Source organism: Papilio machaon, chromosome 15 (assembly GCF_912999745.1).
Source record: "Papilio machaon chromosome 15, ilPapMach1.1, whole genome shotgun sequence".
NCBI lineage: Eukaryota > Metazoa > Arthropoda > Insecta > Lepidoptera > Papilionidae > Papilio > Papilio machaon.
In genome coordinates, this window is record NC_060000.1 from 2,610,541 (window position 1) to 2,631,560 (window position 21,020).

The 21,020-nt window shown below is 34.5% G+C and overlaps 1 protein-coding gene across 1 annotated transcript; it reads left to right on the plus strand.

Moving 5' to 3' along the window:
- Positions 1–521: 521 nt before the first annotated feature.
- Positions 522–19,901, plus strand: LOC106720912 (probable ribonuclease ZC3H12D). Its single transcript, XM_014515718.2, has 4 exons — positions 522–928; positions 15,722–15,895; positions 17,847–18,079; positions 18,354–19,901. The coding sequence occupies exons 1-4, from the start codon at positions 704–706 to the stop codon at positions 19,516–19,518; spliced, it is 1,797 nt and encodes a 598-aa protein (XP_014371204.2). The 5' UTR covers positions 522–703; the 3' UTR covers positions 19,519–19,901.
- Positions 19,902–21,020: the final 1,119 nt, after the last annotated feature.

Consider the following 21,020-nt stretch of genomic DNA (forward strand, 5'->3'; position numbering starts at 1 on the left):
TATTAATTTATTTTCATTTCATTATTCACAAAACAATTTTCTCAATGCAATACAAACCCAATTGAAATCTCGTTTACATTTCGCAAAAAGGAAAAACCTATAACACACTCTTCAATATCGATCAATCAAAAGCTCAACTCACAAACGCATTGGAATGAAAGAATGTGTATACAGTATATCATTTTCTGTATATACAGTAATTGGTGATACTTTTCATTTAGTCATAGGTATATCGTGTACTTTATCGTCAGATTCGTTATAATTTTATTATAAACTTACAAGACAAAAGTTAAGCGTTTATTATGTTTATCGATGCAATTTTGGTATTTTAAAATAAATGCTTCTTCATTTAAGTAACATTACTTTGTAAAAAATTTAAAGCACCTTAACTGGGTTTTTAAAAGCTAGCTCTCAGACTATCTTAAAAATAGATAAAAGATTACTACCAAATTTTTGACGATTTTTAGCAACAGCAACACTATTTCAATTTGTTCAAAAGAGTGAATGATAGGTAAACTCACAATGACAGATGACATATTTATTTAGAGTTAGAAGTCAATGGAGTTGGACGATGTGTGATCGTTAAACATAGGAAATTGTCAAAAATGAAATTTGTTTCGTGATTACAGTGTTGAAATTAATTGTTTTGATGCGAATAATGCGATAGCAGTGTGTTGACAATCGTTATATCTAACACCGAATAATGTCAAACGACAACGATCTGTTGATATCGCTGCCGCGTTCTTATTTAAACGAATTTTACAGCAAATATCTTAATTTGGTTGAAACGTTTTACTATGTTACGCTGTCCGAGAATAAATCAGCGATCGCAAAAGAGAAACCGGAATATGTGTTTTTTAATGTTATGTTCAATTTAAATCCTGTGGATGGCAATTTTAATCCTTACGAGCTTGTTGGCCGAATACAAGTAAGTAATAATTTGGATCTCATTATTCTTTTAATAAATATCAGTGTGCATTTTTAATTCGAAAAGTCTTAAATAATTTTAAATTGTTCAGTATAATTTTATTATACCAATATGTTTTATTTAACATTAACCCGTTTTTAAATTGTTTCTAAACTTTATTAAAGATTTTAAACCAAATTCTCTTTTGTAAGTTTTACATTATGTTTAATTCCCGGTAGGCTTATGAATCATTAATCAAACAAATATTTGAAGAATAAATTATTATATCAAATTGAACTTAAAAAAAAGCTTTTATATAATTCATCATCATCATCATCTTCCTGACCTTGTGCCACTTACATAGAGTTGCCGCACCAGGTTTTTGTCCTCCAAATCAATCTGTCCGTCATCATCTCCATTGTCACCTCCCTTCTTGATCATGTCACCTTTCACACAATCCATCCATCGTATTATGTATTTGCTTTTATCTATTCTGTACTCTTATTATAAACAGTGGCTAAATTAGTGTCTTATTTATAGTCTCAATGCTGAGGATTAATTTCCTTTGCAGTCTAACTAAACTATGTTACAGAGATATTTCATTTTAAACTTAAGTATTATCTTTCTCCTACTAAATCTATACTAAGAATGATCCTTAGTGATCATTTAACACCAGCAAAGTATATATTAGTAAAGTCAACTCGTCTATGGAATGTAGTTGAAAAATTAGATATAGAAGTGTTATGACCCATTTGCTTTGTGGAAATAATCTTATTATCTCGTTGCGTTGCTAGCTTTCTACTTAGTGAAAAAGTTAATCTAAGATATCTTCTTTTTTAGTGCCATGTGTTTGGTCTGAATACAATTTAAAATTTTATGTTCCAGTATGTTATTGTTTGAATCCAATATTCTCAAACCTCACTTAAGCTGTTTTGCCAAACAGTTTAAGGTTAGTAAAATAAATGATGTTAAAAGGAAATTAACTCTTAATTAAATTATAATGAAAGAACTGTATGCAGTTGACTCTACTTTCGCGGATCTTCGCGTGGAATTAAAGAGAGTAGGGTTGTTAACTTTTCCGGATCTAACGGCGGATGCAACGAAACGGCGAAACAGAGGTCAGCGTTGCGCGTTTGTTTGGGGGCCGCTCGGTGCAGTGGGCGCGCAACCCGGATCTGGTCGCCCCGCTCTCCCCTTCACTGTATCGCCGTGCGTTGTGTGCGTACGACGTACGTGCGAGAGGAGGCTCTCGGTGTCGCCGCTAGTATCGCCGCGTATCACGGCGCGTCCGCACATGCGATGCGAGCCGAACAACTAACACGCTCGCCATGTTTACGATCGAGAACTCGCAGGTGAGGCGTGTAGCACCAATACTCATGTCACGGATGTTAACTAAAACGGATGATCGACGTATGAATTAAATTATTTAACGTCTTGTTGGTAAACCTCACAATTATCCACTGCAGCTTTAGTCTTAATACTAAGTGCAAGAGTGGAACTGTTCATAGGTCGATCATATCTGCTTTAAGTTAGAAGCGCAAGTTACACAATGCGAGATTCGCGACGCGTTCCGATGTTCATTCAAGTAACGATCCCGGAAACGTAGCCGGTCCGTCAACGTCACATAGGTATGATAATTGCTGTCGTCAGTGATCAAATGTTGTTGTACGATTCCGTATCTTTGTGCTCGTATGCCGAACGTAGGTAAGACTTTTGGTCCACAGTACATATACGTGATTTATGTAAAAAACAAGCCGGACGAAATTATGTAATTGCATTCTCATTCATTTTTTTGTGTTAATTCACAAGTCTTAATCTATTCGTTTTTAAATTTTAAGATTTAATCGGTTTACTCTTGACTGATTCATAAATATATAATAGGATTGAAGGCTATTGGTCCAAGTATTAAGATAGGAAAAGAAAATCAGATTAGAGATTCAATAACCAACTTTCTTATCCACTCTCATAAAACTATATCTTAAGATAATAGTTTGACGTTATAATCCTGAATCAATATTTGTTGGACTTTCACCTTCCTTAAGACTTATGTTCTATTCAGAAAATAAATAAATAATATAATATACTTTCGGTACCTAAATTAACATAGCATTCATTAATTCACCGATTACAGTCACTAAAATAACAAAAAGTACATTCACGTAGTTTAAAATAAACTTTAACAAGATAAAAAACAGTTATTTAAGCGACGTTTTCGCAGTGTAATTCGCATCAATGATCAGTACAGCGACACTAATTCGAGAATTAGTGTCAAGTGACGATACTAATTCTTGCTGCAAACACCGCAACAACCCGACTCATTAATTGGTATAGAGGATTTTGGTTTCCATATTCATTTATTTATCTATAATGTAACGGTGAGTTTTCTCTGTTCAGATAAATGTTCTAAAGATAATTGTCATCCTTTTCGTTCTCTTTCATAAAACTTATAGGGAAAACTCACGGCAATAATTAATCAACCAATTGAAAAAAATTATAACACTTTCTCTTTACCTTAAAAATGCTGGCGCAGTATTATCATAACTTAAAATAATGAAGGAATTTATTTTTAATTCTTTTTACCTTTTACCGTTTTTTATGAAAACATATACATTTTATTTTCATATACATTTTATGTTTTGACGATAACCCATCCAACAGTTCCTCAAAAAAGATACCAATGCCTTCATAACAATAAGGCCTACAATTCAATTCATTGTTATTGATTGATTCACGATAAACAAAAACTCTTATCATTTATTTTGAACTTTACGCCCGTTAGGGTACTGTACGCGCTGTACAAATCTCATACAAATTTTGGTTGATTACGCTACGAACACTTCCTCGCAAACTGTCGTGCTAGGCCCCCAGTAAACTGATTCAATCTGCGTATAATGAATCGCGGTAAATCTGAATAGGAGGAAGGAAATGATTTGTCTTTTTTTTTAACTTTATTTATTCTTATGTAACCTTTTTAAATGTTTCATCGTAACACGGATATGGATTATAATTTTTAAACATTTTATAAAGAAATATGCAATTTGCACTGCAATTATCTTAGTATAAAACAGCCTGATTTCATGATAATTTTTTGTTTTGAGTCATAAAGTCAAAAACAGATTCTATGACAAAAAAATCAGTTCGCTCACCTGAATCCGAGATTAGAAGGCAAATTGTTATGAAATATTTTTCTTAGAATCTCATAATTAAGAAGAGACTATTTTATAATGTAAAATGACTGTAATGCTTTTTTTGAAGCTGATTAATCGATAAGATTCTGGCTTCTGAGTCAAGGATACCGGATTCAAATTCCTTTTGCAATGCTGTATTTGTTTGCGCGGCCCTGTGAACGTCAATTGCTTTGAAACAACTATGTCTTCCATCGTGGGAGGTTTTCTTAATGTTCATTTTTAAACTACAATTATGATTTGAACATAATATAATAAAATTCATTAATAATAAAACCTTGTCTGGCCAGAAACATCAATTTAAAAATTATTTCATAAATCCTTTACTTTACCCGATTTGATTTTGACGTTTGTGTGGACAACTAAAGACGATGGGGCAGACCTACTGTAGGTAGTAGTCATCTCTTGGTTAAAAGTGATTAATTAATGAATAGTTTAATAGAGAAAACATAATATAACAAAGTAACTATTGCGTCAAGGGTTGTTTTTTTGAATAATATTAGCTAACTTTAATAATTTACAAAAACAAACGTTATGATGTATTTCAAACGATTACCGATTTCCAATTAACTTGTTACAGACTTTCGAAAACTTTGTAAAATTTCTTTAATTTCGTAACTTATGGATAAAGGAAAGTTAAATCCGGTATGAATTGTAATGCAGTTGTTATAAACGGATATCCAGATATCTCTGTGTCAAGTTTGCCTATTAAATTCAAATCTGCGATCGTACGTCGCCCGTTGAATATAAAATGTTGCAGCACGATGTAGTGAAAGTGCCGCAACATCGGATTTCTCAGCCGCGAATGAAATTAGATGATTTTCCCCTTTTGTACAAGCACAATAAGAATTCTCTTATCCGAATCAGTGTGACTAGAGCCACCAAACTTTATTGCTGTATTATTTTCTGATTTTGCTTTAATTGAATGCAAACATTTATTTGAAGACTACCTATAGATATTTTGGTTAATTGTTTGAGTCTTCATTAAGTCTTCTTCCAAATCGCTTTTATATCACTTTTAAGATAGATAAACACATCAGCGATACTTTATAGTGATTGATTGATAGAACTTCCTTGATTAAATAGATCGAACGATTTACGTAATATGTGGCATATGATTTCATTTGTTATTATCTATTTCGTAGAAACGATATTTTTATTAAGAAACAAGGATAAAGGTCTTCCACGTGATACATGATGCAACATCCCACATAGATCTCATATTTAACTTATATACCTGCAAATTAATTCTCTCGTACTGAATACTGTGCTACCCATAGAATTTATCGACTAAGCTATTCTTTAATGGTCTTTTTTAAATATCCCCGAGCTCTTAACTTAGTATAGTTGTAAAAAAGTAATCCTTATCACTTAGTTACTTATAACTAAAGAAGCATTGTTAAAAAAAGCATGTAACTTAACCAGAAACATCGCGCTGGCTGGATTAGGCGATGGTCGCGGATTGATAACTTAATTAGACGGAGTTTATCCTAAGAATCAGTGTTTTTCATCATAGAAAGGAATAACTATGTTGCGATATAGCCTTTAAATATGAAAATCGGCTTAGCGTATACCATAACAGCTACAAAGGCGAATTAATTACAATAACATTGTTATTCTATAACAAATCGTTATTCAAACTTAAACAGAGCAATGTTTGATATTTTTCATATAAACCCAACTCACACATACATAATTATCAGTGTTATATGTTAATATACATATATCTTATTTGGTATTCACACTTCCTACATAGCATGAGATAATAAAATAGAGAACGTGACGTTTTCGTATTGTCTTAAGTGTTCATGTAATAATGACAAAGTTGTAAAAATAATTAACGAGCTTGATTTTATATAATGTATTTGGAATAAAATTTGCGTCAAAGCAATAATTAATTTCAAAATAGTACCTAATGTATTCTGTAATTTTTTTTTAAATATGTGTATTGGATTTCTCCTGGACATATATTTAATTAGATAGCCTGGGTGTTTGAAAATCTTTAATATCAGCCTAATTTTGCTGAAAAATAGGACTTATTATAATTGAAAATAAATAAAAATTAGTAGAACTTTAGTAATACTGAACTTGCGTACCGTAGACAATGTCTGTGAAGACTAGAATCGTAGAGCTAAATTGCCGTCGATTTGGCTGATAAAAAGACTGTCGCGACACGACAACCTTCTAATATTCGTTGGAACGTGTATCAAGAATATCCGGTATGATTATTGCTGTGATGTAATACGAATGGGCGACAGGGGCCCCGGCTTGGGCAACTCCGTCATTGTACACGCCCGTTCTACACATGTAACTGTATTGTGTAAGTACAATCTAACTGTGGGATTCCACTGCACTGATATGTGTACTAATATATTTTGTTGTCTCTAATTTATCAAAGGAAATGAAAGGGACGATAATATTTATTAATTTAGTTGTCACTGCAATCGAGTTCTAGGTTCTAAGGTAATGCTTGCAATTATGTACAAGTGCACTCAATTATGTTTACAATTTTTCCTCTTTACTCGTAAACTGTTTATTATAAGTTAGCTTGTACTATATTTTTATTATGTGTGTGTAAAAAAAGAATTAATGCATTTTCCCACATGTGTTATGTACATGAAAAAGTATTTATGTGTCTTACACATCTTAGAGAAAATTGACCCAAAGCGATAGTTTTGAAATTCGAGATAATTAAACATGTTTAAAGTTAGGATCCTTCGAAGATGGTGCAAAAGTGACACCAGTATTTGTAGTCCTTAGGTTTTTTCTTCATTCACAATTTGTTTTCCTCTGTACGTGATTTTAATATTTGAGACTAAAAAAAAAAAACAGTGCGAATACTGTACTAATTTTGTCAACAATTTACGTACTCTACATTTTAGTCAGAGCAAATAATACAATGAAACGGGAAACCTATGTTATTTAAAATTTTCATCATTTGTATTTAGTTAAATGTAATTTTGGATTTATTAACATTTATAAACTGGTATTGATTGATATAGTAGTTGACCAAGTTTAGTATCCGAATTCGTATAAATTTAGGCGAAATTGATTTAGTTCCAAATCTGCATTGTGACGTGGGCGCAGGCGCATAAGCAATTTAATATTCAAATATTGTGTCATATTAAATGTTTGATTCGAATTAATTAATGACCGTTGATATCTGCGTCTCTAATTATTTATTTAAATATTTCCTTATATAGTTATAATGCTAGCTGTTATATTCCGCGTACTATAATCTTAATCGTATTGGGCGTCGATGAACACCTTGGTGTTTCCGCTTGTCGTTTGCCCCATTCTCTTATAAAAAAAAAATAGAATAATGAGTTTTCCAGTGAAAACTCACTTTGTTTTTAATTTTAATTCCATTAAATTTAAATTCTAACGCATTTTTTTTAATTGTCTGTAGGTAGGTATATAGGACTAAGTGTTAAATTGTACAATATAATTTTAATTTTTATAGAATTTATTGTGTCTATATAAACATGTGAACACTTTATAATCTTGGTATATGTCTTATATTGAGAAATATACAAATGAATTGTCGATTATATTATATGCTATACTTATAAGGCAAAACTAGACCGGGTGGGCAACACTTGCCAAAAAAAAATGTCAAGGCAATTAAAGATTGGTCCTTTCGCTTCAAATAGCGTTCTGGTTTGTTGTTAGTTTACTGTAAGTTTGCACTAAAACAGAAGAACAAATATTTTATATTTTTTTCATAAAAAAATTATAGGAATGATTTATTTACTATTGCAACAGTATAAGCTAACGGTTGCTAACTTTTGCAGGTATCTTGTAGACACATATGCATATAGCATGATAGTATTGAACTCTTGACTAACATATTAACGAATGCCTACCAAATAGACTAATTAAAAAATAGGTTAACTCACAATAGCAAACAGAGATAACCTTTCTATAGAGGAACCCTTTGTCGATTTTACACAGCCCGAGGTAAGCGCTCCAAATTATCGCTTCGATTCAATACCCGTGGTCAGATAGGATATTTTTTTATTTGTTATTTTTTATGACTTAATTGAACCTAGGCGCGTATAGAAACCGCTGCGCTATAAGATAAAGAGATAAAGGTGACATAGCTTATGAGTTAAGAAATTTATCTCTTACTATCCCTAGGGATAGGGTTGCCAGGTCGCCAAAGCTACCTATATAGCCTACCTCTGCCTTTTGGACAGACCAGCCAGTTTGGCCGGACATTTGGGTAGAAAGGTCGGACACTCTATATTATATAGGATTTTGTCTCGGTATTAATAGGTACACTCTCGTTTGGAAAATGTAAATAGCCTAACAAAAGCCGGGAAACCGTTTATTTTGGCCGGACACGCAATCAAAAAGCCTACCTATGTCCGGCTTTATCCGGACGCCTGGCAACGCTACCTAGGGATCTATGATTATGAATAGGATGAAGAACCTATATTAATAATTGGTTTATCACACATGCGTTCAAAACTGCACTGAAGTTCTCATCATACGAAGCTTTGTGCGTGCGCTTGTTTGTACGTTGTATGCATGTGTGCGAGTGTGTGTAAAGTGTGCCGCATCCTGTTGTGCGGTGACGTCACATCGCACGAGCCGGCGCGCGCGCACCATTGGCCCCGCTGTTATCTTTTCCGAACGCGCGATAGAATTTCTCCAACGACCAAACGGAACTAATCGCATCCGATCTATCGCTGTTGAGATTTAACGATTCCATTTCCACGCAGACTGTTTATGTTGTACCGACTTGCAAGGGATTCGCGACCGATTTTATGAATCGATTTATCTTCGACCTTTCTCAATTATTTCTGTAGTATTGAACCTAAATATTGATTGAATGTTTGTTGGGTTTTCGTAGTTTTACAAAAATATATTGAGAAATAATATTCATTTAGACTCTACAATTAAGATAGATACAATTCAAGTATTCTACTTTTGTATAGAATTTGACATACAGTTCTAAAATTCACAATTAGACATAATTCATCAGAAACGTGGTTTCCGCTAAAGGAAAAGAAACCTGTTGTAATTTATAGCCTTTCCGATCGTGTAAAGACAAAAATCACTATCTGAATAATAGATTTAGTTAATGATTTTATGTAATCATATTCGTATTGGAAACCGGTTTAAACTGCGCGTTAAATACCAAAACGTCGATATTTCGCTAGTTCCGGTAGTCGAATACAATTGAGCTGTTTCTAGTAATTGCACTAATAGTATTATTTATTGTCTCGAAGTGATTCATTGAAGGCGTATTCAGATAATTGACTTTAATCGTTAAATTAACCACAAGCATGTGCAAATAACATTTTAATTATATGTTTGTGGTATTTTTTATTAAGTAATGTTTTAAATGGGTGAAAACCACATATTTTGGTAGTAATGCCAAGCTATCTAAGCTACTTGTGTGTAGGTGATTGAATTCTTAAGGCACAGCAATTCAATTTAACACTTTTCTAATTGTGTTATGAGTAGAAATTTTAGTATACAAATTTCTTTGCTTGTAAGGAACTATTTACACTTGCCTTAATAATAAGGAAATTAAAATTTCAAATAATAAATATTTGAAGTTTTGATCCTGACGACGAGTTAACTATAATTTTCGGAGATTACTAAAATGTCACTGTTGATTTGATATAGTGGTACGATATCCTCCAACTCTCACAACCGAGATATTGACTACTGTTTTAAGCCTGTTAATATAAACATATTACAACAAGTTTAAACGTTACCTTTATAACACAACTGACGTAAATTACGCAAACTTTTGACACATTAATTGTCTATGGGTCAACTGGTATTGACATAACAGTTATATAGAACGAAGTGCTTTTATAGTGAACATAAAACGCTTTGAGATTGGTGACCTGTTCGAGATATTAAAAAAAAAGATAGCGGAACTCACGCAGTATGGCCCAACGCTCGCACAGCTGATGCAATAATACTTAGCCTTCTAGATTTCACAGGGTTGTCAGTTTTCAAAGAATCCTTAGAAATTTTGCTAATTGAAATAATTATCTTTTGAATTATAAATCTATCGTAGTTACGTGAGAAATACGACTACATGAATGCATGACATAAATTTTCAAAACGAGCCGGATCTCGTTCGCTAGCTTTTGATTTTAGGAGATATAGCTTCAAAATGACATAAATTAATGTAACAAAAGTTTATATCATACGTTACGGCGATAAATATGAAATGGCAACCCTAAAGTAGAGATATCGATCGACGGCAGCGATCCGAGCAATTCGTGCGACCTCTAAAATTTAACTGGGACGTGTGGTGCCAATATAATTTATTGTTTAACATGAACGGCACTCTGCTCAAAACTCGGCAAGTACACTAACGTCGGTACTATAATGTCGATCAGGTGATCTCAAAATTTGTCAGGGCGATGAAAACCAAAGTTATGACGTATATGGCTTAGAAATAAAAAAAGTTCGAAGACCAAAATACCCATTCGGTTAACATAACAACAATCATTCAGAACAATGATTGAAATCTTGTTTTATCCACTTCCTTGATGAAACGTAACCTGTCTAAGGTTAGAAAACGTTTGCAGTGTTTATGAGCATTCATAAAGCGAGATATATAAACAACTTTCAACAGACATTGACGATTTGCATACAAATCTCAAACACCTCTACTCAAGGTTCTGTCGAGCCGAGGAAGTGTCCTTTCATCTCTTGTAGGTACCATTCCATTTGCACATTAATTTTCTTAGTACATTTTTATGGCTACGTTATTCCTACTATGATGGCCAGCTTAGAAAAGAAACAGTAACCAGATCCCCTATGGGAATTGCTTACCCGTAACAGAGACAGGCGTAAAATCCTTGACTACTACCTATCTTACTCCGTTACGGTTATTCCCTCCTAGTATTCTCGTGTTATAATTATTCCAAAGACACGGAAGAAATAAAACCTTCAAACTACCAATGTTTACTTGAAAAATGCTCCAGTTTGAATGACGCAGTCGCGCTGCTGCGTAATACGACCGCGGAGCAGGAAAAAAAACGTAAACAACAAAACTGCGGCTAACGTAAGCGCGTGGTCTGCGCGGGGGAATCCAAATGGTTGTTTTTTAACACCAGCTTCTAGCGAGGAACACCTTTGTTTTGAAGTCAATCGAGTTCTTTCCAATAGCTTAACGATTTTAACTTGTCACGGTCGTTATTAATTAATTACACCTCGTATACGTCATTTTTCCCCAGAAGAGCACTCATGATTAATTGTGCGCACAGTTCATTGAGGATAATTTGTGGTTACGTAACTTTATTTTTCATATTTTTAGACATGGTCATGTTTGTACGGCAATTTAAAATTTGTCGTCAAATTAGGAATCCAAAAATTTGTAATAGATTTACTAATGTTTTAAACCCTTACAACTATCAACTAAAGACAAGCACAAAGATGTGATTAGAACACAAAATTTCGTTACGTAATCTAACCAAAAACAAAACACTTTTGTCGTTGTAAAATTACAAAAAAAAATCCAAGTTTAATTCAGCAGCGGTGATTTCTTACGTCTTTGGTACGCGACTCGTGTTTTAGAAAGTTGCATCCGGCTCGAGAGACCCGCGCTTCCGCGACTGCAGCGGTAATGTTAAGATCACTGCTGCCCATTAAATATTTATATATAAATGTTAAATTATAATCTTCATATAATATTTGAACATCATTCAAAAAGCTACGTAAATGACTTATTGTTGCATTATTTACCGAAGATTAAATTTTTTAAAATGTTTCATTATTTCAGATGATATCATTTGCAATATTAACCCTGACTAATAAAGTGTAATAAGCTAACTGCATAATCGTGATCGCTGACATCGAAGAATTTGTCATGTCCGTCGCTCTATTGAGGAAGTCGTGCTGCAATATAACACGATGCAGAAATATTAATCTTGCTAATAAAATACCGTTGATATTTAGTTTAAACTATGTTGTCTTAGTGGTAATGCTTTCCACAAAGTATAGTCATGGCGTCGTCACAAAACCTTTCAGAAATCTCATTTATACTGCTTAAATGGAATATATAGTCGATTATGTTTTATTAAAATAGGTAAACTCGTAAACTAATAAAAATCACTTTTACAAAGGTACTTTTACATTATCCATACTTATCATAGGCTATGATTTTTTATCATAAAACAACGAAATTTAATTGTGACAAAGATGCACAAGAAATTGGACAAAAAATAATTGTTTTCGAAAATGTCTCAATGATGAGTTTTTAATGTATAAGTCATTATGAACGTAAATTACCTCTTATGATTGATTGGAATATAAACAGAATCTTAAGAAAGGATTATGTTTCATTTGCTTGCACATATTTACATCAGATAACTTTAAGAAGATTAAGTTCAAAACTCTAATTAAACTTTCATTAAGACAGTACCTTAATTTTTGAAATTTCTGACTTTGGGAAGAATTACAGTCACAATTTAGACATATAAAGGCGCATATTAGTACATTAATACCATAATTATTAAACAATTACTCGGTATATGTAAGTTAATAATATAATCGGTCAATGTTAAACGAGTTGGGATCTTAAATAAATAAATATTCAGTAATATTTTTCTCTCTATATGCAAATTGTATAAAGACATCCTTAACCACAGCCTCTCATTTCAATTCGATTTTTTCCTATTTAATATGTCATCTTGATATTTCTATATTAGACAGTATCAGAGTTCCATCGGTGCACATTGTTTTCCTCAAAAGATTAGTTGGTACCCATGTTTTTGTAACCTGTGTGATAATCAAACTATGATTGCTTGTCTGCTACCCCAGCAAGGAAAGACGAAAGCTCAAATTATCAAATAACAAACTCCGTTTTATGTAATTTACGTAGTTATATAAAGAATGCATTATATACTCTTTTATATTCGACAAGGGTCCGCATAGAATGGTGACCGAATTCGCCGCGCGCTTGCCGGAGACGCGAGAGTGCGGGGCGACACATAATCCGTAATCAGAATTTCGATCTCGGATTCTCGGCCAAGTTGAGTGAACGCCGGTCTCGACACGGATGTTGCAATGACTAAGAATTAATTTTAGTTTTGCTGTTCGAGTAAAATCGATAACTGGTTTTAGCGCTAGAAACTCGACGGAGCGATATAGGTCCATTGAATGTTTTGCGGCGTGTGGGTGAGACTTTTGCGGATTTTGATTGTTGGAATGAATAACGAGCGATACGTTAGCGATCGAGAGTTGTTAACACGGCAAAGGTCAATGATCATCAGGTAGATCCGCTTCGACGCCCTCGTGACCCTGTCCTACGCGAGCGAAGCGCCGCACAACCGCACACACTATACTACATATAATATTTACATTTATTTATACTGTACTGTATCCAGCGGTTCCAAAATTTTGTTTTAACTAACGAAACTTTTAGTAAAATGATTACAAACAAAAATACATTGCAATTTAAGTTCAAAGGAAAAGCTTTTATTATAGAAATTTATAAAGGAAATTTAATCTTAGTCGGACATTTAGTTTACATTTAAATTCTTTTTTACTAACCATACTTCCGAAGTTTACTAAAACATTTTCTAAGTGTTAGATGAATAGATTTCATAAATTATATCAAATAAGGTAATATTCAAACTAGATGATACACTAAAATGTCACGAGGATGCTATTTGATTAACATCAACCCGTCCAAAAACTGCAACTAATCTCATAAATTAAACTCTGACATTTTCAAATCGAACAGATATTTCCTACTCCGGGTCTAATATATCTTCTACAATCTGACAAGTTATGTAATTAATAAAATGAATTATTGCCTGGAACTGATCAACGTGTATATGAAGAAATAATCGTTGCTATAAGAAGTTGAGATTAGATTTTGTTTCAGCCAATGTCTCATTTGTTGCTAACAGTATAAATGGACCAGATTTGAATTTGATCGTTGTGTGAACTACATTACACGATTTAACTGCAGCGTTACACTGTTTACAACCGTCTTTGTAGTTGTAATTTATCACTATATCAAATTCATGATAAACACAGACGATGTAATTCTTTTAATTTTGCCAATAAGTACGAAACTACCATTAATATATTGTGTATACAGTGAGATTTTACCAATAGTTACTATTACGTGTGCAATATATTTTGACACGCAGATGTTAACAGTATTTGCATCAATGTCACGATTGAATAAATTCAACCTTTATTTTGGTCTATCCTTATTGAGGAGAGCAATTAGAAGTTTAACGGTGGGTTGCTAAGACTAAATTCTCTGTATAAAACTTATCATTATCCCATCTGAGTATCTCTGTCAAAACAGAAATAATACTATGTTTTAAACGTATATTTTGGTCTCGGAAACTCACAGTTAGTAGCGGGATTCTACTCGGTTGCTTTTACTGTTAGTGGAATAATATCCTACATAGTATGTAGATATCTGTTCAAATTATAGTCTTGGAACCTAGTTTATATCTGGTTGAGCTCACAAGTTTATATATGTTATTTGTTTTGGCGTTGTGGTTGCCAGTTCATTTTATTATGTATACTTTAAAATGTTATTTTTATCCTTTAGAATTTAATAAAGCAGTAATGGTATTAAACCTAAAATACAAGTTAATTTATGTGAGTTTTTATTCCATCACTTGTAATAAAGAAATTGAAACTATTATTTACCTCTAAGTACAACTACAATCAGAATTTAAATCTTTGGGTTAAATATTTTATTACGATTTCTAACAATCAATGAATGATTCAAAAAATAGTTATTCATTCTTTAGACAACCAATAAAATATGCTGTCTTATTTCAAATAATACATCCTTTGAAATCCATTTGAATCGATTAATATTGAGATAGTATCTGTTGATTCACTAAAACAACACTTCATTACCGTCGACTATAACAGCTTTTTTTTAGGTAATTCTTACTTTTATATATTACAATCATTTGTTTTTATTGAGTGGTCCTAAAAAAATAAAACAATCTTAGAGGTAGAAGCGTGGGACTCAAGGTTATTTTTCAACGAGAGTTTCTAATTGTTTTATGTAATTAGTTTATCCGGGTTGTAATGTTTTTATTGATTCACTAATATCAATTCAAAGACACAAAATCTTACTTATAGTTTCAGAACTAAAGTTTTGGAAATAACAAGAGTGAGAAAAAAAATCGTGTCATCATTTTTTTTTTAAAGAATTCATCGAACTAAGAGTTTTTTTTCTTAATTCAAGGTTGCCTAGCATAGTTGCATAGCTTAAACTCTTGTTACGAAATTATGCCGAATTAATTATGTTAGACACGTTCTGTTCACTGTAGGTTTCTTTTTTAATTTGCGTGTCTATGACTTTGTAATTTATATTAAGCTTTCAATTATAAAATGTTAATAAACCTAAACAGAGGAGGAAGAGATCTTATCGAGAACGAAGTTATCAACAAAAAGGTGTGTCAAGGGCATACGAAACGATGTATTCTGTCTACTACTTTAATACCATCTTGATTGCAATATTTTAAATATAAAAACCGCTAACGACGACAACACACCTGTAAATCATTTGCTTCTTTAGGTTATAAATGGCCAGGCGATTGGATATGACATTAAATGAATTGTTTTCTTAAAAAAACATTTAGTTATAGTTTTATTTTGTTACCAGAAATATGTGGAGTCATCTCTGGGCTGGTCGGGTGAGCGCGGCGAGGATTCCAGCTACGACTCTGAATGCGATGATGATGGAGGACATCGGACCGCCTCGCGCACGCCCTCCGACACACTCGCGGCAGAGTTCGCGGAGTATGTCACATTAGCGCCACCACCGCAGCCCAACCAGGTAAAGAAATAAAGTAGCAAATAATCAAGATCTTAGAATTTGACTTACAAAGGATTCGTACTAATAAATGACATTGTAACCTTTTAACTTATTAACCCTAAAAAACCGTGAAAATTAATTGGTATGGGCATACATTTTTTCATTCTTTGCAGCAAGCAGTTTATATTTTTAACTATCCATATAGGACATGCAAATGATGCGTTTTTTTTTTAACGAATTTATCAAAATTATTTTTCTTCGGTTCATACTAAGTGCTGCAATGTGCGTTTATTAATGTTAGGTAGTAAAGTGAGTAAAAAAAAATATCATAAATATGATTTATAACTTTAAATTAAGTAAATTAATAAAAGGCTCAATATTTTTAAGGTATTTTTAGAATAAAGTTTAGTTTTATTTGTTTAGCACGTTTACCGGTTACGGTAAACTATACTACAAACATCGTTCAGTTAGCAACTCTGTGCATAGAAGAGAATCAGTGCTACCATAATTTAGCGTTAAACTGATTACGTGGAGCATATTCAGGCTGCATCGCTAATTGATGCGTCCTCGATTCGCGAGATGTTTGCTATTTCACACTGGTCACAGAATCAATGTACCTTTTGAATTATTCACTCTCATATACAGAGGTTAATTCAATTCAGAGGAGTTATCTATATGTCTTTGACTTCCTTTTATAACCAAACCTCAAGTTGAGGATTACCAACCAACCTGTGACTTAATTTAACTTAATTGTGTTTTTCGATTTTATATCTATTAATATTTTAATTAGTTATAAGATTCGTCAGCTTTAAAGATTAGTCTAGAAATTAATATATTTAAATTATGAAAATAATTTAAGTGAAATGATAAATAAAAGGAGAAAGTGTGGCCGATGTGCCCCCCCGGGCTTATCAAATGCAATTAGCGACAGCTGGACGCAGAGTGAGACCGTTTTAAAACAGAACTTTCATATATTATGTTTGACCCTCTATCCGTAAATTTTTTGCGAAAGTTTCTTCAATGCACATACTTTGTTTTGAAAATCTATATATATAAAAGAAAGTCGTGTTTAGTTACACTATTTATAACTCAAGAACGGCTGAATCGATTTGACTGAAAATTGGTGGGCAGGTAGCTTAGAACCAGGAAACGGACATAGGATAATTTTTACCCCGTTTTCTATTTTTTATTCCGCGCGGACGGAGTCGCGGGTAAAAGCTAGTTATTAATAATTTGATATGGATTTTCAATGTCAGATAGAAAATAGGTCATTCTTTTTTTCGCATCAGTGATAATAGCACGAGACATAGAAACTTATCTAGTTGTTTATGAGCGGAACTGTATTACTGACGCACTCGTATATCAAGAAAATATGGCACGTGCGTCACTGGGCCTCAAATAAATAACTTTATATATTTGTATATACAACTTATGTCGTTAGAATGATAAGATTTAATTAATAGCAGCTTCCTTAGATATATAACATTGAAATAGACAAGATATATTTATGACGTAAGTCTCATGTTCAGTAATAATATTGCAACTCGCATTTACTTTCACTATTTTAGATTTACGTATAGATGCTTAATTTATTTAAATCTTCTAGATGCCATTTTAACGGCCTTGGTTTGAAGCACTAATAATTCTCTAATGATCGAAGTATTTGTATTTAAATATGTAGGTGCAAATCGAGAATTACTGTCCATCAATAAAGCAATGGATCATGTTTGTCTTGTTTGTTTAGGATACTTGATAAGACAAGTTTTTTGCGTTTTTATAACCTAAGGCACGTTAAAAAGCCAGAAAACTTTTTTGTCAGTAATAACCACATACTGTATGTAGTAGTTAATATATAGTACGAGGCTAAACTCTAGTTTTAAAATATATCAAAACCTGTAACTTCTCGCTTTATAACTTAGGGATTAGTTAGCTATGTTTAGAGATTTGTGTTAATGTGTTTAACATTCACCAGGCTAAGATCGATTTCGCGGTAAAGCTGGGCTACTCGGAACGGCTCGCGCGCACCGCCCTGCAGCGGCTGGGGCCGGACCCCCCGCGTAACGAGCTGCTAGGCGAGCTCATCAAGCTAGCGGCGCAGAGGCCAGCGCGCCCCCTGTCACCCCCCGCGCCCGCCGAGCCCGAGCCCAGCGCCGAGCGCGCGCCGCTCCGACATGTCGTCATCGACGGCAGCAACGTCGCCATGAGGTAACGCACCGTGCAACATTATGTAACCTAAACTTTTGAGAAACCAGTTTTCTACGTGTATGTTGCACGTTGAAACTCTTTGCAGACTGCCGATAAATTTTTGGCGTTAGTTAAATAATTATCAACTAATTACAAGCTTTACGGTACATATAAATAAAACTAAGACACTAAATAGCTTTATTACAAAAGGAATTAAAAAAAAATCTATGACATTATTAATAATATTGTGCTGCGGTATTTCTGAAAGTATTTATAAAAACTGTTTTGTTTTCAGCCACGGTAACAAAGAAGTGTTCTCGTGTCGCGGTATAGAGATATGCGTGGACTGGTTCCGAGCGCGAGGCCACAAGGAGATAACCGTCTTCGTACCGAAATGGCGGAAAGAGGCTTCACGACCCGACAATCCGGTGGCGGACAGAGACGCCCTCGACCGACTAGAGAGAGAGCGGGTGCTGGTGTACACGCCGAGTCGGCACCTCGGCGGCAAGCGGCTCATCTGCTACGACGATCGCTACATCCTGCGTCTCGCCGCCGAGACCGACGGCATCGTCGTCTCCAACGACAACTACCGCGACCTCGCCACCGAGAGCCCCGACTTCCGCAAGGTCGTCGAGGAGCGCCTGCTCATGTTCTCCTTCGTAAACGACCGCTTCATGCCTCCGGATGATCCCCTCGGTAGATCCGGCCCCACTTTGGATGCATTCCTGCGCGCTCCCCCCTCGAAAACGGACCCACCACCCGCCTGCCCCTACGGTCGAAAGTGTACATACGGGAACAAGTGCAAATTCCATCATCCGGAACGCGCCGGACGTCCGCACAAGCCGGTCGCAGAGAAGCTGTCCGAGCGGGCGGCCAAAGCGATGAAAGCCCGCGACCTGCACACGCTCAGCCTGCCGCCGAGCGGTCGGCCGGCGGACAACAAGCGGCCGCTGGCGCGCGCCCACTCCGCCGCGCCGCGGGTGCCCGACGCGACCCTGGCGACGCACTTCGACCGCGCCCAGGTGGTGCCCGGCCCCTCGCAGCCGCCGCAGGAAACCCATCCGAATCACTCGAACCCGCACAGAAAGTTGGCGCGTCAGCTGACACTGAACCCGGCTTGCGACCCGAGACTGCACGCCCACAGGCACGCGGCGGCCGGGCGCGTGGCGTCGGCGCCGGTGGGTACGGCGGGCGCGGTGGGCGCGGCGGGCGCGGCGGGTGCGGCGGGCGCGACGGGCGGCGCTATGTCGCTGTCTCCGTGCGCTTCAGAGGGCGCTCTGCAGCAGTGGGAGGCGCGTCGCCGCATGCACTTCCACCTCGCAGGGATCTTCCCCGAAGCGCACGTCGCAGAGGCGATGGCCACCTTCCCCGAGGAGACGGACGCGCAGAAGATGTGCGCTATCATCTTGGACAGGTGCCGGCCGAGCGAAGCGCCGCTTCCGCGCCTCTCCTTTCATTAATTGTCTATTTATTGCTGCTCGAATTATCCTCCGTTTCATTTTGAAATGGAGATCATATGTTCACCGTATCAGTAGCACATCCCACTTGAAAACATGTTACAAGATGATTTTGGAATTTGATTAGATATCAAATTTTAAAACCAATTGGACTGAAATAGAATCATTGTAATATATCATCACACAGCCTTAGTAGCTTGGTAGCCTTCAAGAGTGTCTCATTACTGTCGAAGTTATTGCATCATATACTTCTGGGAAGTGTATGTGTTATTTAATAATTTCGTATTAAGTTTATTTTTTAAGTTTGTACAAATTACGACATTTCGTAAAAATTCGGTTCAACTTTTATATGACACTTGACCACAATAAACTTCATATATATGATATACATTTATTCCGTGTAATATGTATTAAGTTTATTGTACATATATATGAGTAATAGTTAGTACATGTAAAATAAAAAAGATGTATATGGTCATGGCATGAAGCCTTATATATAATTTATATATTTCGTATTTTCATTCAACTAGATTTTTGTTATATAACAAAATATATATTTTATATGCACAAGTTTAAAATGTGTAGTTATAGCTTTCATTAACTATATATCGTTATTGGTACTATGTACTATTTTTTAAATTATAAATAGATTATTACGTTATAAACGTGAGTTTCCATTGCCAAAAAATATGTATAAAAACATATTTTTTCCTGTTTTTAAAAAATAAATATGAAGATATGTTTTATATATTTTTTGACAGTGACAACCCACAAGTAAGAGTTGTTCTTTTGACACATTTGTTCATAATTATTTTAGTAAACTTTAGAATGAGTATTAAGGCCAGAAATATGAGTGTTTTAGTTATTATTGTAAAGATATATTCTATGACAATTCTCAATTGTTTGATTTATATTGAATTGAACTTGAATAAACTTTAAATGCAATGCATCGAATGAAAATGTAAGATAAATTTTATCTACCCGCTTTCTCCACTCCGCGACATGTTCCATTGAAACTATGGAGTGATGTGTTTTAATATAATTTAAGTGTGAAATTTCATCATCAATCAATACTTTTGTATGCAAATTTTACAATATAATTTTTATACTTTCTTGTATATGTTTTTTATATCAGAGGTAGCATGTAGCTTGCAATTAGATATTGTACAAAGTTATATAAAGTTGATTGCTTAAATACGTAAGCTACATGTTACAGAGGTCACATAATACAGTCGAACCTGGATAATGGAGAAGCCTTTATAAATTTGAGTAATGATTTTTGATGAAATTTAATTATGTACTCTAAAAATGTGATAGGAAAATTCTAAATATATTATAATGGAAATCCTGTAACAATTTTTGAGTAGAATAAGTGAATTCCTTTTTATAGGAATGTTTTATGTGTTTTTTTATGTCTTTTTTGACATTATATTATAAAACTTACATTATTATAAAATAAATGATTTTATTTGAAATATGACTTTTAATTTAAAACACAATTTATT

Excerpts from the sequence above, each read along its gene's own strand:
- LOC106720912 (XM_014515718.2), top strand. The coding sequence starts at position 704 with ATGTCAAACGACAACGATCTGTTGATATCGCTGCCGCGTTCTTATTTA. Across the intron at positions 929-15,721 it reads AGCTTGTTGGCCGAATACAA|AAATATGTGGAGTCATCTCT; the intron begins GTAAGTAATAAT and ends TTTTGTTACCAG. Across the intron at positions 15,896-17,846 it reads CACCACCGCAGCCCAACCAG|GCTAAGATCGATTTCGCGGT; the intron begins GTAAAGAAATAA and ends AACATTCACCAG.